General features: G+C 39.0%; 1 protein-coding gene across 1 annotated transcript in view; it reads right to left on the bottom strand.

Moving 5' to 3' along the window:
* ECPAS (Ecm29 proteasome adaptor and scaffold) overlaps positions 1-23,377 on the bottom strand; it is a 63,314-nt gene that overhangs the window by 18,782 nt on the left and 21,155 nt on the right. The window contains 23 exon segments of the mRNA XM_014308786.1: positions 270-384; positions 1,061-1,115; positions 2,072-2,217; positions 3,130-3,253; positions 5,010-5,111; positions 5,582-5,754; positions 6,175-6,340; positions 8,323-8,457; positions 10,183-10,274; positions 10,799-11,030; positions 11,734-11,814; positions 13,792-13,915; positions 15,020-15,123; positions 16,208-16,330; positions 16,438-16,504; positions 17,064-17,113; positions 18,198-18,276; positions 18,538-18,623; positions 18,796-18,915; positions 19,160-19,241; positions 20,446-20,585; positions 21,060-21,228; positions 23,277-23,377. The exon segment at positions 23,277-23,377 is cut by the window's right edge and continues 14 nt beyond it. Of these exon segments, the coding sequence (XP_014164261.1) occupies positions 270-384; positions 1,061-1,115; positions 2,072-2,217; positions 3,130-3,253; positions 5,010-5,111; positions 5,582-5,754; positions 6,175-6,340; positions 8,323-8,457; positions 10,183-10,274; positions 10,799-11,030; positions 11,734-11,814; positions 13,792-13,915; positions 15,020-15,123; positions 16,208-16,330; positions 16,438-16,504; positions 17,064-17,113; positions 18,198-18,276; positions 18,538-18,623; positions 18,796-18,915; positions 19,160-19,241; positions 20,446-20,585; positions 21,060-21,228; positions 23,277-23,377 (2,666 nt within the window).

Consider the following 23,377-nt stretch of genomic DNA (forward strand, 5'->3'; position numbering starts at 1 on the left):
TAGCAAATCTAAGTAAACCCCAACCCATTTGAACCACTTTAATCAGGACTGACATATTATTTTGAAGCTTTGCTGAGTGGAACAAAACCAAAACAACTTCAGTCACAAAATACTCTAAGCCAATTTAAGAAATGTTCAGTTTGACTCTCTGTGAATCAATATTGGCTTGCCCTTAACTCCAAAATATCCCTTTCCACACAAAAAAGAGGCACATTTTTATTCCCACTAGATACAGAGTACTCTCTCACTGTGTTGTGAATTCACTGTACCTTTTCCCAGTCATAAGGGTATCAACGAGCGTAGTGACTAGCTCTTGCTGATCCTGTTCACTTCCTAGCTCATATATCAGCCCAAGACCTTTTGAAGCAACATCTTGACTAAGCTCTGCAAGAGATTTTACCAAGCAAAATTCAAGATAAGCAGTATACAAATTTCAAAAGTAAGGTTCAATCAAAATCACGACATAGCAGACACAGTTGTGTTGCACACAAACTTTGCATTCTGAAGCTGTAAATTGTTCTGAAGGCATAAACTCCTTCAAATTAGGTGACACCTTCACATAACTATTGTTACTGCGAGTTTTGAAACAGCAGAAAGAGTTCCAAGATGCATAGGTATTCTGACATGCTAGTGGCACCTGAAATCAACTGTGGTAACACTCTCTTCGGCTTCAGCGAGTTTCCACTAGCTGCCATGGGTAGAGCTGTAAGCCAGAATGTGCTAGCTTGAAGAGGTCTCAGTGTTTCTGCTCATGCAGAACTCTGCAATATACATCCTGCTGCCCAAAACAGAGCTGAAGTAACACCACTTCTGGTACTACAGTCTGAAGGGGCAAATGCAGTGTGCTTTTTAGCCAAATGCACAAAAAAGTTGTGCTTCTGATCTCTGCACATGATGCCTAGAAAAGAAATCATTCCTATCAACATCAGAAATGCGAAGCTTCTACAGTCATCTTTTAATGCTGACAGAGTGTAGTTGACTATATGCCTGTTGATAGATTCCCTCCAGTCTGCTGAATGCCAATGAAAAGACACAACTTTTAAGATACAGCAGTACTTACCATCACTATCTGACAGAATTGAAACAAATGCACTTTGAATATCCTTGAGATGAGACTGTAAGACGAGAAAAGAGGACATTATTTTGAATCCTTCCTTTGGTCTCCAGGCAAGTTTCTAACAGAGGCTACTGTATCAATGGAGTTGTCTACTTGAGCTACATTTATGACAGGAATTGTCCTTGTTTAATACAAGGCAGCAATGCATCATAAATCTGGATAGCAGCCAGATAGGGCTTTCTCCATACCCAAACTGGTGAGCTTTGCCACCCCCCAACAAGGTGCACTGTTTAGATGAGTACAATATGGGGCAATGTTTTATATATAAAAATTTACATTTGCAAAAGCACCTCGCCCCAAAGCTCTTAATCAATACCTGTACAGTAAAAAATGGTTACTTGATCCCATCGCAGTCCATAGCAACTCTATGCAGATAGAAGACATTTTGGTTGGGAATGTTTTATGTAGTCCTTGTATAGGACTTCTCACATTTTCTCATTATGGACAAGCACTTTAAATATGAAGTTCATAAAATGTACCAAAAATACACAGCACACGAAGCACATTATAACTGCTCTTGGGTACCAAAGACAAATACCGTGAAACACTTAAGTTCTGCTCTCCTTCTGCTTCCCCTCCTAGACCTCTCAAATATTATTCAAACATAAATCCTAAACACTATACAGACACCAAACTCTTCTTCCCAAGGGAGGATGTAGTGGTACTTCATCTTACAACAGCTATTTACATTGAGATTACTCTGACTCGGTCAGATGTTTACAAAGGTGAAAAGCACCCTTGTCAGATGTTTACAAAGGTGAAAAGCACCCTTGTTCATCTGCCAGATCGTTTGTTCCTCTAGAAACAAAAGACAGGCCATGTGTCAAAAACCCCTCAGTACCTGCATGTGGAGAAAAGAGACAACAGAAGTGAAGGGGAAGGAAGGCACAGAAACAAGATGAGAAGCAAAAATAGGGACAAGGAGCCAGTGTTAGGAAAAGGCACATTTCTTACCTTAATTGCTTTGTGGGTGCTCAGCTTTTTCACCAATGACAGAAGCCAGATGCAAGCTGCCTGTCTAACATGTGGGTTGGGACTGATGATGTGCTTGTTCAAAACAAGGTCTAGGACCCAGGGCACCACGTCATTCACTTTCAAATCTATATGAAAAAAAATAAAGGTGGAGGAGAGGAACTCTTGAGAACTATCCCCACCCATTTAAATGGAAATAATGCAAAACCTAATGAACTCAAGAGTACTCATGTGACACCTTAATCTCTGCTTATTTAGGAACTCACTGGAATACTGGGAAAGTAATAATAGTAGAATAAATAACAGACATACAGAATCCTCCTAACTCTTCATGAACATGTTTTAGAACCTGTGGCCAAAAAGAGGTACCATTCACATTGCCTAAGACTCAGGGCAAAACTTATTTTTTTGTTAAGACCCACAATTTCTGGAGCAATGGCAAGGTTTAATTTTTACCATATGCTCAGCTTTCTGTACACTGCACATCTTAGACTACTCTCACAAAATTAAAACGTTGTGTTTGCAGGTCTGAGACTGATATTTACAGTTGCCTGATTTGAAGCTAGCCTTTTGTGACACTTGTATTTCAATGGGTGGAGAACCTTAGTTCTTTAACAGAATTTCTGCATTTACTGCACGTAAATTTCACTTAATTGTATCACTTGAAGTTATTGGAAAACACTTGCAATTTGATTTTATAACCCTATTTTCCTGTTCAGGGTTTAAAATGGTATTTTTAAAGATCTGTGTATTAAAACCCCAAAACTAACTCAACATGGCACACAAAAAAACAAAAAACCAAACATACACAGAGTCAAGTGGCAATGAAGTACATAAGCAGCTATTTAAACAGCCCATGAATGAAGTCTTCTGCCCTCTGAGCAGACGGACATGACGAGGTAAAACAACCTGTGCATAACCACAAACACAAAACCTCTCTTGTGTATTCTGTTATAAACCAAACACCACAGAAATGAAGCTTGGAGCTAAGTGTTAGCCCAGACATTTCCCAACCCAGCTCCTGCATTAGGAAGACCTACCTGAAGGAGGGATATATTCCTCCTCTGTGACTGTCCATGCATCCCGTGCAGCCACCGAGCTGGTTCCAACAGCAGCACTGGTAATAGCTTCACCAACAGTGAACTGCAGCTCTATCTGTTTGGCCTGAAAAACACATCAGAGCATCACTGACAGTACTAATGAAGCATACACCAAAACTTCCAGCACTTAATCCACAAAACCACAGCCTCTCAGTCCCAGTCCCAATGTTCAGTAAGATCACTCTTCTGGTGAGCTTCTGAGACTATGTGGCACCTCAGACCCACTGAAGTTGATGGAAAATTAGGCAATGCCAAACTGTCTGACATGAATGATAAAAGCTAAATTTCCAAATTTTTTGAAGCATATCTTTGACAAAGTATTTACTAGTCTCTGCAGAAGCTCAAGGTGGTGAAAAGAAAGAATTCAATAGAATGAAAATAAAGTTAAAATTATGCTGATAGTGATTAGTGAAAATTACTATGGCTTAACTATAATAGGGAGTATTGAAAGAGTCTCCTGTAATTCCATCCAGAAGCTGATGTCTTAAAAGATGCAGAAACCTTTTATTCACATTAAAATAATTCAGAGGGTACTTGTTTTGCTTCACTGTACTCCTTACACTATCCTCTGAGCCTTCAGGAACAAGATATGCCACTTTCTTGCCAGTACTTATGATGAATTTTATGTTATAAGAACTGGTTTCCACAACTGCTGAGTACCTCCTAGATAGTTTTCCTATGCTCTAGAAGCACAAAATGCTCAGGCTCCTGGAGAATCAAGTCCTTAGCTTCCTGCAATCTAAGACAAATAGGTTTTTTTTCAAGTACACCTTTTATAAAGGAAGTTGTAATGTCCCCATGCAGTTACAGGAGAAAAACATGGTACCCAGAAACATCTTTTGTTGTTAGGGTACAAGGTATTCTCAGTATTTTTAGTTGTCTAAGTATAGTGATAGGACAAGTGGTTAAAGGTTTCAAACTGAGAGTAGGCTTAGATGAACTATTAGGAAGAAATTATTTACTGTGAAGGTGCTGAGGCACTGGAAGAGGTCACTCATAGATGCCCCAACCCTGGCAGTGCTCAACGTCAGGTTGGATTGGGCTTTGAGCAACTTGATCTAGTGTGAAGTGTCCCTGCCCTGTCAACAGTAGAGGGGTTGGAACTAGATCACCTTTAAGGTCCCTTCCAACTCAAATTATTCTATAATTCTATGGTTCTTGCATGTTTGATCAGATCAGAATTGGAGCACTCAGCAAAGCAGGCCTGTCTGCTACTCAACAGCCACTTCTACAATACAGAATCCTATGTCAGTATCAGCAAGGAAGAAGGGTACTAAAAAAGTTTTTATTTAATTTTGTTATCTAGCATATTGCAATATGTATAGAAGCTCTGAAGTACTGTAAAAGAATGCAGTGTACTTCAATAATGAACTTCGATGGACAAGTGATAGATATGTTTCTATAAACTTCTAATTCAAGTGAGTTGTATCAGCTAATGTGGCTCAGAGGTATTCATATTACCTACTTTCAGGGTACTTTAGAAGGCCAAAGTACAAGCCTAAGGCTTCAATAATATAAGCTCTGGAGATTTTAAACATACAGTGTACAAAACCAAAATCTATAAGCCTCTTGGAGGGGAACAAGTATTTGCTCAGACTGAGGCAGAGACCTGGACTAGCAAGTTTTTAAACTATGGCATAAAGCCTTGTACCAGCCCCAAGTCTATCTCTGCTCTCCATTTCAAGGAAGTTTTAAAAAACCCAGAGGCACTTTCACAAAAAGTCAACTCCCTTTGTATATCTGGCTCTAGAGTACATAAAAAGCACCGGAAGAGAAATACTCACTGTAGTATAAAGGATAACATACTGATAGTGTCTCACCTCCACAGAATCCATTAAACCCTGCAGCAGTAGTTTCTGGTGGGGGAAATCTTCATCTCCCACTGGGAGGTAACCTAATGTTTGTATTGCTCGTTCCTTCATCTTAAATATAAACAAAAAATAACACCATCATATAACCTTCCTGTAAGTCCATAAGATGCACTTTAAACCCACTATTTCTCACCCTTGCTGAAGTTTCACTGAAGGTATCAGATGTACATGCAAGCAGCTTATTAGATTAATCAGTGCACCTCTTTTCCAAAGTAGATCAGAACAAATGTCCTGTTACCTTTGAGAATTATGTGCAGGTAAAAGAAGATATTCCCATTTTTCTTGAATTAAAATGAAGACTATTCATATTTTTATCTCTTAAGCCCCTAGTTATGACTATAGAAAGTACAAGTGATCAGTATTAAACAATATTAGAAAGACCTAGACCCTAGCCAACTCACTAAAGCCAACAAAAAGCCTAATTCCTTTAAAAACCAAGGCTGAGTTTAGCATGTAATACATATACCTAGTGAGCAATCAAGAAATGAACAGGAATCACACGAACACTACAAAAATCTTGCCTTATTTGTTTCCTTGCTGGAAGGGATTCGGGCCAGTAAGTTTTCAACAAGTTGCAGTTTTGTAAATCCTGTTCCTTCATTGGGGATTGGCAAGGGGCCATTCCTGCCAATCTCTCCAAGAGCCATACAAGCACCCACCACAAGGAAGGGAGAGGTACTGTCCAAAAAAGAACCTACAGGGAAAAGCAAACCAGGATGACTCAGATTTTGTATTATTATTTAGCAGTGGACAGGCACTTATATTTTACCCATGCAAGAAGCAAAGCATTAATCTCCTCTACAGTTGGTGGGAAGCATTATGTTAGAAAAAAATGGGAGAGAAAGGAAACATTGAGAGGAATCTAGGCAATAATATCACTCCTGATTGTACTCTGTTGGTTTGCAAGTTACAAAGTCCACCTAGGTTTTGCTGAAATGTCCATACATCTAATCAGATTATATTCTTACAAGCTGTAAATTCTATCACAAAAATTGAACTCAACATTACTCTGTCTATGGGCTGAGCATCTCAGAAAAATATCCCAGAGAAAGCCTGGGGTGGACTGAAAAAAAACAACTATTACAATGCAGCAAAGTCTTAGGCAGGAAGTTACCTATTGTCTCTGTTGTCGACTTTATAAGTTGTTCTTGTTCCGGCATGACTGAAGTGTTTGGCTGTTCTATGTCATGTAGCTCCATTGTTCTGATTTTCCCTTTGGCCAAGTACCTTCCTACTGTAAATCCCAAAGCCAACAAGGATCCATGTTGGACCTCCGGGCTCTACAGACAATACCAACAGTGCAAAAAATCTCATTTTCAAAGTAAGTAACACTTTGCACAAAGCACTCATTTAAAAACACATATGGACAAGCCAGAAGGTGCCCTGAAGAATGCAGAGCTCTAACACATAATAAAACAACAGAGAGTTTGATATTGTTAGTGCTCTCTGATGGATGGAGTTCTTCAAGATTCATTAACAAAACTTAAAAGAAATCTAGGAGGACAGATAAGAAATTTATCACCAGCACTCACATTCCTAAAGCCACCCTTTGGTAGCTAGACTTAAAAAAACCCCCCAAACTACATTGTCTCTGCTTAAAAACCAGACTATATTCAGACTAAGGGGACAAAATGTACTTTTTGGTAAAAAGCAGTCCAGGGTAATTGCTCTACATCTGTTCTACATGGCTAAGAATGAGTTCGGACCTGGCCTATGCTGAAGGCAGTGCCTCTACAGCTTGCCAGGCCACAAATTGTGAAATCTAATCAATACAAGTAAATGTCAAGAATACCAGTTTCTCCAATGCTGATTTGGTGCTGGAACTATTTAATGACCATGTTTATTCCTGTAAGTGAATTCTAGCAAAAGGATTTTGTGGAGAAACAAGGCTGTGAGACTCAAATGCTACCTAACTGGAAAAAAAAAACAAAGAGAGGGGTGCAGGAGCTTAAGCTTGGATTAGCTCATTCCTCTTGTTTCTTGACACTACAAATGTTGCACCGGTGCAATTGTGGTGCCACAATGGGATCCTCAACCTAGCCTGGCCACCAGGAACTGTTCCTTGATGTGGTCTCACTGCAGCAAGCCAGCAGAAGATGGATCCTTCCTCCATCTCCACTTTAGTTATCCATTCCCACTGCAGTCCTTACTGAGACACTAGGATCACCACCACTCCTACATGTACAAATTCAAGCGGTTTTGTACAGCAGCAGCAAGTCAGAGCTCTACCTGACTCAGACTCACAAAGGCATAGGAACACCCTGCTTTTTTTTTTCTTTCATGGTTCACATGGATGAGTGAGGCTGAAAGCAGTGGGGCATTGGGACCCATCTACACTGACTTCATGACTGCAGGAGCTGTGCCCTACACAAAAGTGAGCAATGACATGGCTTTGGCTCACACGCAGAGCTTTCACAGATTCAAAATAAATCATGTTTGTTAACTACAACATAAAGCAATCAGCACTTCTCATCAGCCTGTTACCTGCAATGTAAAATGGTGGCCCTTTAAGTCCATTAGAGAGACTGATAAAAAACCATTTTGGGGAAACAGAACCTGGAAATACTACTACTTTCCCTCCCACGCAGGATTCAAGACACACCAGCACAGAAACCAGACCAATTTGTTTTCAGGACTCCTTTTCTATGCTTGCAGTGCCAAAATGGAGAAATAAGGATAAAGGGAGGCAAAAGGAGCTGCTGGAGAAGGGAAGACAGGTAAACCCAGCATGTAAAGACACAGCTGTGGAGGCCTGCTGAGCAGTCCACGTGGGGCAAGAGAGAAGAAGGCACAGCCCTAACACAGCGCAAGATCCTGAGGTGGTGAGGACCCAGTAGGTGACTATGGCTCAGGAGGGAAGAGCTGAACATTTAACAAGTTAAAAATTTTCTTGACTCTGTGAATGCTCAGGAATAAGGAACAGGTAAACAGTTTGAGGTAGGTAGTGTGATCCATTACCACTCAATGGGATGCAGCTATTTAGCTGGCTAAAACTGGTTAAATACATGACGGTGCTTTGCTTGGAATGTGCCTCCATGAAATCCTCCTACTGACCTTAACAGCTTCAGGGATTAATTTATTTAAAGATCTGTTGCACTCACCTACAACAAAAATCCATTCTCACCATCCAACTGGAAGCCAGTTAGTTATTTTTACACCCAGATTAAGGTTAATACATCCTGGACACATGGTGAGATTCAAATATCCTATCAGTTACATGACATGAGAAAAAAACAAGAAGCAGACAAAGGAAGGTAGTTACATGGCTGTCTTTTGTCATCTTGATCAGCTGCTCCAAGGATGCCCTAAGCTCATCTCCAGACATGGTAGACAGCACTACAGAATAAAACAGGGCTGCAAGCTCACGCATTTCCTCTTTGTTAGTGTTCATCAAGTTCTGTGGGAGTTTAAAAAAAAAACAAGCCTTAAAATATGGAAGCAGCTTCTTACCCAGTCTGTTCATAAAAACCTTCAATATACAAAGACAATTGTCATGGAGATACATAAACAGTTCTTAATTCAGAAAGCACACTTTAAACCAACAACATTATCACTTAACAAGAAATATAGCTCTCAATTCAACCAAGCATTCATTACACACTGAGCACTTTGGTGAAAGAAGACCACTAGCCATAAGAGGGTCACCCACCAGCTCTGTGTCAAAACCACGCACATCGAATTCTTGGCTGAATTTTGTCTTCAGCTAAGAGCTTCCAGGTTTTGCATTCATACTGTGCTAAAAAAACCCATACCGTAAACCACTACACTTTCCCTGAGCTGCTGGAGGTTACCATGCTCTTCTTATTAATCAAAGGGAATTTCAAAACCTCAAGAGGGTTAACCATTCAAATGCAACCAAAAAAAAGTGTCAGGAAATCACAGTTCTAAAAGCAAAATTACCCAATTTGAATCTTGTATTGTCCAAATAAGTTATTAAAAATTAAATTTTGGAAGCTTTGGGTAATTTGTTAAGACATAATCTTACCTCTACCAGCAATTTGATGTATAATGCAACACACTCCCATGAAAAATTCATACCCAAATCTTTGAGTGCCTTGCGCTACCACAAAGAAACCAAAATGAGCCCACACAAGCAAACAAGAAATAATCCTTCAGGGTCATGAAATGTATTGTTAACTTCAACATAGCATCAGATCATATATCTGACCTCAAACAAACCCTTCACCCTGTTTGTTTCACTTGACAAGGCAAAACCACATGAAATATGATTTACAACACTATTTCTGAAACTCAGTACTATCAGTAACTACCTCTAGAAGCTTGATTCTGCAAATGGACACTAGGCCAAGGACAAAGAAAAGCTTCCTACAAATGATGAGGAATACTGAAAAGGGCAATGTTTTTAAGTATTCTCCCGGGCAGGTCATACCTGCACGTAAAACAGAAGTGATAACCTGCATATAGCACAATGCAGCACAGATATCATCAGGAGAAACTATTAGAACACATTCTAATGTTTTTTAATACTTGACTAAGTATTTGTTTCTGCCACATTGCCCCAGTGAAAGCAATAGCAACCTGTAAGACCTTCAAAAATCCTAGGTGTTTGAGGTAAATAATGAAAAAGCAGAGAGCTGCCTGAGGAAAGAATCCAGGGAACACTGACTTCCCTTTGGCTTATTCCCAAGCAGACTCCAGTGTATGGGATTTCTTTTGTCTGGGGTTAATAAACAGAAAAAAAACATCTCCAGAGGAAGGTCCCTGAAACAACTAGGGATGTAACTAATCTCATCATCTAAGAAGTCATTCACATCTTCCTACTGAAAACATTCACTCTGTCAAAAATGTGCAGAACGTTGTCTTCAGTTTTCTTCTGCAGAGAAAAAAATGGATGACTATACCTAGGATAGCTGACAGACCACCTAGAACATGCAAGTGAATGAACAAAACAGTAATGTAGAAGAACCAAAAAATAATTTTCCCCATCCTGGCACATACAACATTTCATGAGGTGCTGACTATGAGTAGAAATACCAGATTTCAAATCAAATGCATATTTGGAAATAATACTCTGTTTCATCATGGGAAATGTGCCAGATTTTACTAATGCCAAATTCCATCCATCCCCCAAAAAACACCAAAAAAGGGGTTTTCACAATACCTTAATCCAATCCATTTTGTCTACAAATCTGGCGGCTAGTTTTTCTGGATACACTGAAACAACTTCTAGAAGACAATACATGACTGGTAAACCTAAACAATAATTAAAGAATGAGGTTATTAAATAGCTCTAGTATTTACAACAATGTAACATTCAGTGCTAAAAAGAGGTAAATAAGTATCAGGCATTTATTTGTAAATCACTAGTAATAACAAACAATACAGAATAATAAGGTATATTTCTCAGACATTAGAATTCTAATAGAAGCAAACAGTCTAGTAGGAATTCATTCAAAATGCATTCAAATTTTAGACTATGCTTGTGGTGGATAGGCTATTATCAGAGTGAGGAAGACACAACATTCTCTGGTGAAGAAGCTGTTATATACAATGGCTTCATAATTCCATACTACTATATCATCTGATGCTACAATTTTACAGTTATGATTTCTCCCACCTACAAAACAGCATGGAAGAAAACAAGTTTAAATGAAACAGTATATAATCTATGTTTCAACTCTACAATTTCTGAAGCCAAGTTCAAAAAACAAGACAACTCATTTCTAGTAGGAGAAGACGCTTATTTCTTCAGCATAGTGCTGCACACAGTTTCTTACCTCCAACACCAGCTAAGAGCTGCTGAAGAAGGCCAATATATATATGTACAGGGTTGGTTTCTGCACTTTTTGAAGAGGAGGAGGAGGAAGAGAAAGGTAAGTGGTTGCCAGACATGAGGTTTCTTATGTAACGTCCAATGGCGGGAGCATGATCTTGCATGTCTGCCAAGCTCTGTGAGGTTGGCACCACACCAGCACTGTGAGCAAGACACATCCGCAGATAGAGAACTATCTAAGTAGAGAAAATAAAAAACATAGGATCCTGAATGCATAAGCACTTGAAAAACCATGCAGGAAACGAAAGAGCAGAGAATATGCTGTATTCAGTGTAGGCAAAATGGATTTTTTTTTCTTTTATCAAATATAGACAGAGAAGTTAACATAGAGACAGGAACAAATATGAAGTGTAACAACCTTAGGATCACTTGCCTGACAACCCTACATCACTTCCTAAAGATTAAATCATATGCAGACTTTTGGTTTATCACCAGCTGATGTAAGTCCGTGCAGGAAGTTCAGCCAGTACTCTATACCAATTTGGCATGTGTACAAATGCAACCCAACACATTGCTAATAGAAGTCTCACTTCCCATTTCAGTTTGTTTCTACAGATCACTGGATCCTGGGATTCTGTTAGGAAAAATGCCCCACGGAACATAATGGGACCTCTGTACAGAACTGCCTGTCTGTATCTAATGCTACTCCATTAGAGATGCTGCAGAAAGCAGTGGAGCAACCCTCTTGTGAACATTTCTCCCAAACCCCCCATGACAATCTTGTTTGGACTGCCATTTAAGGACAAAGGATGGACAGTTAATCCCAACATCTGTTTCAAAGAATTTTAGAATGTAGGGTGACTTATGGTACTGTTTCTTACACTGTCCTCTAGACAAATAGTGGTACACATATCTGAGGAAGTAAAACCAGATAATTACCTCTCCAAATGTGGCAGGATTAAAAGGTAATGCTGCAGTTCCAGTCATATATTTAGCTGGAGTTTTCATTCGGTGAGTGGCCTAAACAACAGAATACATTAAGAGTATTAAGAGTGGACCATCCAGACCCACAATAACAGACACGTTGGAAAGCTCAGTGAAATTTTGCTGATATGAGTGTGTTAATCCTCCACTTAGCAACTGAAAATGTGTAACACCTCTGTAATAAAAAGGGCACAGTGTACTTGGTAATATCAGTTCCATCTACTTTACACCAATTCAGAAAGTGAAAACTCTGAATGCATGAGAGAGCATAGCAGGGGAGGTTGAAGGAGTACAACATTCTTTCTTCCTTTCAGGAAACAAAGAAGCACTTAAGAATTTAGAAGTAAAGTACCTCACAAACTTCCAAACTCTGAGCCTCCCCCCTGACAGGCAGCCAGAAAGCTTTAAAATCACAGCTCTGCCAGGAGAGTCTGCAGAGCAGCCATGCTTCCCCAGTACTGGGAGATGGGTGCCCTGTGCTGGGCCAGCCAAGTCTGGGGAGCCTCTCAGACTGCAAGAGACTCGGAGGATCTCTCTACTTGCTATGTGGAAGCCTGCAGCAGCAAGTGAGCAACTCCTATCCATGTAAATGTTAGCTTTCATAAGCAGAAATATGCCAGCAGAAAAACATCCAAACAGAAGGTTTTAAGTGACACCCTCTGCAAATGTTGCAGAAAAGCAATATGTATGTATTAAACAGGCAACATGCACATCAATGTGCATATCAGTCAGGCAGCCTTGTACCTGAGTAAACACACAAGGCAATCAGACAAGAGAATGATCCTTAACATGCCATGATCTTTTGCAATGCTAATTTTAATGACATAAAGAATTATTAAAGAAAACCTGATTTAGTGAACAGACAGTGACTCCCTTGAGGAATGGTTTCCCACCCATACCCAGCAGACAGGATCCTACTCTTTCATGTCTATTTTTTTTTTTTAAAGGAGAGAAGGATCATACTAAATCATTCATTCTTCACCTCAGCCAATTGTGTCAAGTAATGCATACAAACTTCTCAAGCATCTCCAAACGTCACAGATTATTGATAGTATGTGAAAAATCACACTTTCAGATAACTAAACAAATAATTATACTTCTAGGATTTTTTATACATCTTCAGGACACAAAGATCTGAAAAGTACTCAGAAACATTTTAATTCCCCCATGATTGATGGACTCTTGCTTTTATCACTAGTGATTGAACTACACTGATCCATAATTATTTAGTAACATTATGAATGTTAAGTAAAACTTTAAAACTAACTACAGCACAACAGAATTTAAGAGTGTTATCTAAAACTGAATCTTGGTTTCCTAATTTTTTTATCTCTACTTAAGTAATCAGCATTCTGGACAAAAAAGCAAGTTTTCTGACAGAGCTTCAAATACTTCAGAGTATTAGTAGAGTACAACACCACCAGATCACATATTTCACAAGAAATCTCTCAGGTGTAAGCATTCTGCTATCACAGATCTCATGCTAAATCACATGTGCTTCAAAATTACATACTTCTGACATTTTTTAAAAGGTAGGCTATCATAAGAAAAAATATTGTCAGTGACTCTCCACATCTCTTTTACTGCTTATAAGCCTAGTACAGCTACTATACACAGAAGTGTGTAACACAAACAATATTTTAGCCAAATAAAAGTAGTCTTCTTGCACCTTCAGGAACTGTGTTTGCAAAACATGCTGGATTATAACCCTTGAGAACTGGATTCCTCATTCCACATATCAACTGCACAAATTGCAAGAAAGCAAAACATTCCCTTTATTAAAAGATCTGTCTCGCTACTTAACATTTGGATTTCTTGCAATCACTGCCAGCAGAAAGTGATGACGAGTGGTAATCTTGGCAATGAAATACTATGCGTGGTTCTTACTTTGATTTTCACTAATTTTATTCCTTGGGGCAGCTGTAGGAAACAGACACAGAGAAGGCAAGACCACACTTTTCCCATGCCTGAGTATCACATATCTCTGTCTTTACTGTGTCAGAAGCACTGTACCTTGTCTTGAATGTAATGGACCATTTCAGGGAAGGAAGGCATCTGTTTCCCAGAACTCTCCTTTTCATTTTTTCCAGAAAATGTTCTCAGTACTCGCTGGGCTTCTCCATGTACCTCCTCCCGCCTTTCAGAAGAAAAGATGAGAAACAGACATTATTTGCACAGAACAAAAAGCCTTTAATGAGCAATAAGATATGTTGGGAAGCTGGGGGAGAGAGAACAGTTTTTAAATGAGACGTGGGTTGGGTTTTTTTTGAAAGAGAGAGAGAAAAAAATCTTCCACTACAACTTTTAATATTTGTTTATTTTAGAGACAGGAAAGAAAAAGGGATAGTACTGAGTGCTCTCTGCAAAACTGTCTGGATGAGCTCACTTCTATTCCTCCTACATCCTTCTAGGTTTCACCATCAGTTTCTGGTTCCCACATCCTGGTTCTCCTATTTGCTACTTCTCCCTATCACTTCCTATAGTCAAGCTTCAGCTGCCACCTACTAGGTTTATCATTATCTACTTAACAATAGATAACTACTCCTGAAACAGTGCTGACACTGCAATGACAGAGCTGGTTGTTGCAGCTAATCTGCTTAGCTTTCCTTAGTTACACAATAGCTGCTTCCATCAAAATTTTAGTAATTAAAGTAAGCTGGGGAAAAAACCCCACCACTTACACTGCAGTGGGCAGAAAACTGCAAATGAAATGATTACTGTAATTTAAGGAGTCACCTACTCTTCAGCAGAGTGGCAACTCTCAAAACCACATGCTCAACTCTCTGCAAATACAAGCTAAAAATAGACTGACAGAATTTGCCAGGAAAAAAAAACTTCTAGATACTGTAAAAGTGATTTCAGTTAATGCATTTTTACTTTTGCAATTGCAACTGATCATTAGTATGAAATGCTTTAACGACTGCAGTTCATCTGAAACAAGAAAAACAATCTCAAGTAGAGCAGAGTAACAGCTCTCCATGAAACTGTCGAGAAGTTTGATTTCCAAATTACCATATTTAATTTTCTTCACATTATTTATGTGCAAACTGATGCACATACAAATACATGTATTCATACTTAATGCAAATATATATATATTATACTGAATGTATATACAGATGTGTGTGCATATGCATATATATGTATATATATATGTATGTAGACCCACATATATACACATATACACAAACATACGTAAGTATATATATGAGAAAACAATTTATAAAGGAAAACAACTTACGGGTCTCCTGCAGCTAACAGGAGTAAGTATCTGGAAGGGATATGATCTGGAGGGAACACTGTGCTAGCAAATTTTACAGCCACTTGACGTACTTGAACTTCAGGCTTAAAGGGAAAAGATACAAACATATGGTTGAGTCTTAAATGACAGCAGTAATGACTTTCACTCACCATTTGTACATCATCAGTCATTTTTTCTGACTTCTGGTACCAACATGATTCAAAGTTTAGAGATTTTGAGACACTACGCATGCTTACAGTTCATATAGCACGAGACAGGGCAAAGAAAAGCAAACTTCTCATATACACACAAGTGGGGAATTAAATGTTTAATTAAACACACACACACTTCAGGGAATCATACTAATTCTTGAAAAACTGAACTGCTCCATCCAGGCAGTTTTGAAATGAAACGACATATATCATCTTGCTACAGAAAACAGAGCTATGCTTAGGAGAGGTGGGAAAGAAATACCAGTTCATGGTGGTGATTGTGTCTGTAAGGTATGCATAGTCTCAAAAAGGTATTGCCTGGAGATTTAGATCCCTTGAGCAAAGGAGTTGTCAGCATGAAAATTATCTCTTACACTAGAAATACATACAACCTTCACAGTCAGACTGGGTACTCACGCAAACACAGGGTATACAACACTCACTCCTTCTGAAAATCCAGACCTCTGGTGTATTCTGAACACAAACAAGGTACTCAAAATATGAGTAAGTCAAGTCTGATTTAGTGTCTCAAGGCTAAGCTCCTGGAGAGGTCCACAGATGCCTTATGTCACATATCACACAGCCTCCTGAAACCCCACTTAGCAGTGAATGATCCTTTCTACCAAACTCTCAATGTCCCACAGTGTTTCAGAAGACTGTCCCTGAAGCATTTACTTCTTGAAGTTTTCTAAGGAGAAGACTATGAGAAACATACAATGCAATTGTAATGGATTTGGATTTTTGCTAAACAGAACACAAATAGAGAACTGCAGTATTACCTTCCTTGCCATCACCGAGCCATGTTAAAAATATTTTATCTGAGCATACACACCCTACCTTCTCCCAGACAGGCCAATACATTCAGTAAGAAAAGGAAGATCTGATCCAGAATTATCTAACAGGAAGTGTCAGGAAACAGGAAGACAATTAATCACTTTTTTTTTAAGGTATGCGATTTCGACTCCACTGAAAATACCTTTATTAAATAAGAAGCTACAAGAGCTTCCATCAGGGTACGCTGGGCTCCTTCCAAGTTACTATATGCTCCAACCATCATAGACAATGCCTCTTGAATGGCAAGCCTAGTATCAGCATCTTCCTGCAGTAAAAAAACAAAGAGTTTTCACTTTACAGTGCATAGTGTCAAGAATCCAGCAAAATCAGAAGAAAACAATAATGATTTCCCAAAGCCCCATCAGCACCCACCTTGCATAGGGCTTCAAAAAACTGCTGTACCAGTGCTATATCCTTGGTAAAGAGCTGAGGCATTCGGCTGAAACAAGATATTTTAACCCATGAAGCTTTTGCTTTATTAAATTGAAATGCTTCACACTTCATTGGTCTTCCCCTCATTCCAAATTTTAAGTGTCGAACAATTAGAGCCAGCACAGGAAGTTTGCTCTATCTTAGCCATATCTACCATAAAGCAGCACATTCTCCCTCCCTTAACACAGTTTGGAAAGTGAGACATTTTATGGACAACCACTTGGATCACCAGCACATGACTGAACATACCACTTGCCTAGCTTCATGCACTCTGGTCTTTGCTGTACATTCCTTAAATTTGTATTTCTGGCAATCCAGAATGCAGAACCATTTCTTAAATTCTGTGCATAATTCATGAGGTGCCATTAATCACTGCTAGAGAAGCTATCAGCTGAAAACATATTTCTTTTTGCATCCCTAAAGTTGTCACAAGAAGAGCACTTTTCTCTGCACTGTGCACTCAACTGTAAAATTGGTAGGTGGCATAAAACTTGCTGCTGACAAATTAACTGGTTACTCTGGAGAAGTTGTTCAATGTCCCATTGCTTAAATGATGTTTCGGTTACCTGGAGAGCTTTCCAACTGCTGAATATGCCATTGATAGCAGTTTTGAATCCTTGAATAATAAAACAATAGACAGAATTTAGCGAAACCAGAAATACACACTGGTATATCTTTTATAAATAAACAGTTACTTTAAATCCTGTCTTAAAATTGCTCAAGCAGGCTTTCATGGAAAAAAAATCCTAAAATATAAAGTATTTCTATCCAAGAATAAAAACATATAGAAAAAAAGGGAGGACACTTTTGTCTAAGAAACAGAGAAACTGCAAATTGTGGCAAAATGCAAATCTCTCTTCTGGTCTCAGCTAACTACACTTTAGTTCAAGAGAAACAAGTAAGGAGATTCAGTGAGGATATGAAACAGTAGCAAAGGGACAGAAACCACTGGCTCTGAACAGCAGCTGTAAACAAAGGAAGCTGTCTGCAAAATGCATCCTGCGGATGACCAATACAGCACATTTATACACAGGGGATTACTTCCTCCTTTTTCATTCCCTTCCCTATGGCAGGGTGTCCCATGCATTCAAATGCCAACTCAGGCCAGAAGGTCACATTCAAAGGTCAAACAAAGCAGCAAGAAGCTCAAAGCTGCAGAAAAGGTGATCTGCAACATCCGCCCTTTCTATGATACATGTAGGAGTATCATGGAGAATTTGACTTCTGAAATGGCACTGGAAACACCTCATCAGGCCAGACTGCTATCTGCAGTTCTCTTTGGTAAAACCCTTCTCACAGTAATACCATCCCTGGATAAACAGGATGGAATGTATAACAAGCAGGCCTATACAGATGCTTAACACAATGGGATAAACATCCAGAGTTGAGGTCCTTGTATGCTCCAGAGTAAGGACAGCTAGATACTATGACTTCTCTCTTTATATTACTAACACTATTACTTTCTATAGATTTTGCAATTGGTGCCCAAGCACATATCTATCAGTGTTACATAAATAAAAGAATTTTGATATATAGCATTTTAAAATATCTGCTTCTCTTCCAACAAAAATTCTTAAAAGGTATTCTCCAGCAACCTCTCAAGCAAACACAAAAAAAGATACATCAGTTCCCATCATAAATAAATTTAACTTTTGCTTGTATTCACATGAAGAGTTATAGTAAAAAATTTTTCATCTTACCTCTTTGTATTCATTGATCAGCTTTGTAAGTCCATTTAAAAGCATTGGACCTAAGGGCTTTATTTTACTCTCTGGACAACTGCAATTAGAGAAACCAACAAAATATTATCTTTTGCATCCCTGAAAAGGTTCTTCTCTAGTATCACTTCTCTCGACTGTGTTAAGATGAGATATTACAAATTACTGTGTGCAAGCACAGACACACTAAGCTTTCCAGATTAAGTAAAAAAACCCCTACCTGCCCTGTGTTTTAGTATTCATTGGTTCAGTTATGTCTTTACTGAACAGAGTGGCTTCTAGGCAAATAGCTAAGAAACACTGTTCTCTCTGAACTACTTACATGATACAAATATGATGTACAAACTGCAAAGACAGACTTCTCAGTTTTGCATTTGTGTTTGCGCCGAAGAGTCCATCATACACCACCTGACGAAAAGGAAGGAGCAGATTACAGAGTGTCTGGCTTCACTTTCAAAGATTTTCATTCCCCCTCTTCTTTAAACACTGTCATCAGTAACAATGCTTCCTAACTCTAAGTACTGGAGGAACTATATCATCAAACTTATTAGGAAGTGTAGCTTTGGAAAATAAGCATCACCTGAATGTTAGCTGGGAACATTTCTGCAGCTTGCCGGGATCGTAGAAGATGAGGAACTATCTTTAATTTAACACGGGTGCTGACTGACTCTCGTTTCATTTCTGGTTTCAGCACAGATCCCTGTCAGAAACAGAGATTAAACAGTGCATCTCTGGACAACAGTAAATTACTTTCTCCTGCAAATCAGAACACACTGGCACAGAGAAAAAAATTACTCAAATATCATGAATATTCAGTGAAAGCAGATATCAAAGGAAGCGATAGATTAAAGAAATACAAATATGTTTTTTACTTTTAAAGTAAGACAACTAATATTACTTCTTCAGCAATTAAGAAGATAGACAACTCTGGGGGCAAATCTTACCTCCTTGGTTTTCAGTGGTATATCCCCAAGATACACTTTATACATTTTGTTGATGATAGCAGGATTGTTCCAGTCAATTAAACTGAAGGAAAAAACCATATTGAACAAAAACATGTTATGATTCTGACCTTTGACTACTTCCTAAAATACAGCATTTTGCATCATATTCATGTCAGTCCCAAAATTTACATAGAACTTCACAGTTTGACTTCTGACCTCTTTTCCCACATCCACATAATATATACTCACAAAGAATGTGAACTAATTTCACTTTAACAATTTCTGACAACATGATTAGCAAGTAATTTGTTACAAACCCACATGCTCCCTTCTCTGCTACTGAAACAAGACATACAGACCATGGTAATCTACCAATTGAATATCAATCAGTAATCTGTGAACCAGCATACATTTCCTATAAAAGACATTTAACATTACATATTGTCCACACAGTTATTTTTCTCTCTGGACATCTTTCTCATTAGAAGGAAAGATAAGACAAGAAGGAGAGACCAGCTTTCTTAATCATGCTTCATCATTTAATAGAATCATCTCCCCTGTCACGACTGAGGCACCTGAACAAACTTCAGCTGCAGAAGGTTTCACATGAAAAATCCGACTCCATGTTAAATAATTCAACAGAAGCCACATACATATTTCAAAGATGGCCCTATCTTGCTCCAGCCTCCTACATGAGCCAGCAAATCTCCTATTGTCAATGTCTCAGCAAACAGTATCAACAGCCATTACTCTGGCCCCTTGATGAGTTAAAGACAGAAGCATTGTCTTTTAGATGATGAGGGGCGAACTGCAGGTGAGGAGAAGCTTCAGTAATAACTGACAACAGTGTTTGCCAAACTTTCTAGACTATGATCCATTTCACAATTAGTCTCTTTACTCGCCTAATAAATTAAATGAAAGTATACTCTTCTGGGAATCATTTACTAAAGCCTTATTGACAATTGATAATCCACAGGGGGGCAATGTGGAAACCACTGCTATTTTTTATTATTTGGTAAGAAAATGGCTCAGAAGTGATTCCAAAAATGATCAAACCCACACAGCTAAAGCTGTGAGCTTTGGAGACAAGCGACATTTCCAGCTGCAAGACTGCAAACCACATCATTCCCAGCCCAGTGGGAAGACATGGCAGCTTCACGAGGGAACCTCATACAGGGAACCTCAGCCTTCCTCACCTCCAGCACAGTCTCTCTGGAGCACTACATTCATTGCAATAGCTGTTTCAGGAATACTAACACCATCTTTTCCAACCATCCAGACCTTACCTTTGCTTGCTCTTTAGTTCAAGGTCTGCTGCAGTGGCAACGCTGTGTCTTGTATCACTGGAGGCTACAACCAGGTGTATAACAGCTTCAAGTTCGGGCACTTGCTCAGCCTCAATGAACTTCACTATCCCCAGCTTACACTGTTCAACACCAGGGAAAAGCAGGGTTACTGACAAGAAAGCGGATGTTACAGTAACTGTAGCACCTCAGTTGTCTCAAATCAGGGCTTCTGCTTGCTTAAGAAGAAGTTCACATGCTCTCCCTCTCTTAGCTTGCCTCCAGTCAAAGTTATCTGCAGCAAAGTACCAGCATCACCATTATGGGATACTTGTTACATCACTGCTGAAAAGGGATGCTTTGGAAGACACTGTTGCAACCTTTCAGAGTAAAACACAAGAGTAGGCTGCAGTCATGGCTGCTTCCCAATCACCTTCCTCCCCGGCTAAATTCCTTAAGGCATCATGCAAAATTCCTCAGTAAATTTCCTCAGGGCAACTAAAGACCTGGTCAGAATCAGTTACCTATTTTTCCTCCAGCTTTCCATTCCTCCATCTGCAACTGTCCCATTAGTATATCCACAATTCACCACGGACCAGCCCCACAGCTCTAAATACCTGTTCTAGCAGCTCTGGTGTCCATGGACTATCTCCAATAACCCTTTTGGCTGCATAAAAGCTCATCCCTGGAGGTGGCTGAGGGATTCCAGGACCTCCCACGCTACTTGATGAAGACCCCTGGGCTGAGGGTACATTTTGTCGACTTTGAGATTCATTCAATACAAACCTAAGCAGGCAGGGAAAGATTTTTATTAGAGGCTTTTCCAATCCACATTACCAGCTGAATTAGATTCTGGAATTGAGAAAGACACATAACTTGTCCAACTTGATTATTTTTCTCTAATTAATCCCATGACGCTAACATAAGATAGAATTTGAGGCTCTGCTGACAATTATCCCAACATATTCTGCAAAAGCCATAACAATGTCACAGCAAATGAAAACAAACTTCAGTTAGAAAAGGGAAGGGTCCACCGGCATTTCCAGAAAGAGTCCTTAGCTTACAAACCAGAAAAAATTATTTATTTTGTATTAGAAGTAAATACTCATGCTGTACTACATGAAACTCATGTAAAAAGCTCCACTAACATTTGTATGATTTCTATAAAAAATACAAACCTAACAAGGGAAACAAGCATACGCAACACAAGTGGCAGGAAACATCCTGATGTAAAAAAATAAATAAATGAGATACTGTCTTGGAAAATGGCAGTTTTAATACTGGGGAGAGAAGGAAAGCAAAAATAAAAATAAGTTTATGGAGCTTGTTCTTTCATAAGACCAGCTAGCCCAGCTGCCCTGTGCTCACCTTCATGCTTTTATAAAAGCCACACCACTGCTCCATGTATCCTTGGAAGATGGCCAAATGGCCTCAAAATTGCACTTGCAGAGGCCAGCAAGAATTCTTTTGCCCCAGCCAGCCTCCCATTTTGCATTCAGCACACAGGCAACAAAAAGGTAAACAATCTCAACAATAGGAATTAATTCCAAGTCTCGTTAGTTAAAACTTTAAACACTTTATTATGAGCTTTAAACCCTACACTTAAGCTTTTTGGTTGCTTTACTGCAGCAAACTAGTAAGGCTAAATCACAACTGGACAAAGACGGACCAAGTTCTAACAAGCATAAATTAGCTGTGAACCACTGCAAACAGCTTCACCCCAGGGAGCAAGACTTTAAGAGACAGACAACTAGAGCCACAGGCTAACTCAAGACACTCTCTAGCACCTTCTGGAAAGAAAATTAAAATCTGTACCTCCTATTTTCAGTGTCTCTGAGTGTTTTCTCAGAGGTCTCTTCCAAACTAAATGATTCTGTGATTTAAAAACTCATGCTTGGCCAGAGTATTAAAGTGTGGAAAGGACTGGAAAGCCCAAGGATTCATCTGCTGAAGCTACAGCCATGGATGAAGCTAAGGGCAATTAACCTGAGCCAACTGAAGAGTTGAAAGAACAGGCATTTGAAACTGTGTGCTGCAAGATTCTGTATATTTGAATGAAAGGGAAGTGGCTCCCTAATTATCTGATGGAAAGCATGGCCTCCAACAAATGGACATGGAGAAAGACCATGTGCTTGTTATTTTAAATTCATTCCTTCAGGTTAATCCACTCAGGTGAGCAAGAACTATGAGTTCAAATAGATCATACTGGCACCAATCCTATGAGACTTTTATTGCCAGGAAAAACATAGAAGCACGTTCAACCATCAAAACCATTTCTATTTTTTTCCAAAGCAAAAGCTCCTGTAGCAATACAAAGACACAAAAAAAAAAAAAAAAAAACCCAAAAAAAAGTTAGTGGGAAAAACATTTTGAGAAAGTATTGATTTTAGACACTAGAATGCTCCTAACAAGCAGTGATCAGTAAACTCAAGTTGTTCTGTACATTCTTCTTGCTTTCAAAAACAGTGTTCACACTAAGACAACATCAGTGTAGTTTGAAGATTTTTCACCAGAAGACAGACAGAAGACCAATCGTGTTCAAAGGCTCAACTCTGGAAAGCACAAGTTTTTAGAGATTATTCTTGCTTATGATCTCAGAACAATAAGCCTAAAAACTCAACTGCAGAAAGATGGGGACACATTTTTGTCAGGCTTCTCTTTGAAAGGGTTGGCTATCTGGTTCTTACAATTATCAACTTCTTTTGTACTTTTCTACTGATTTCATTTGAGCCAGGAAGTAAAAGCACACTTTAAATGTGTTTTCAAGGATGCAGTTTGTACTGTTTCACACATAAAGAACACATCAATGCTAGAGAAGACTGGTATCAACTCACCCATAAGGCATAAGAAGAACATCCAACATAAAGTCCAAAAGCAGCTGTACAGTCTTTGGTTTTTCAGCAAGATTAAATGGAGAAGCTGCTGCTTTCAATGG

This window comes from Geospiza fortis, unplaced genomic scaffold, assembly GCF_000277835.1.
Source record: "Geospiza fortis unplaced genomic scaffold, GeoFor_1.0 scaffold203, whole genome shotgun sequence".
Taxonomy (NCBI): Eukaryota; Metazoa; Chordata; class Aves; order Passeriformes; family Thraupidae; genus Geospiza; species Geospiza fortis.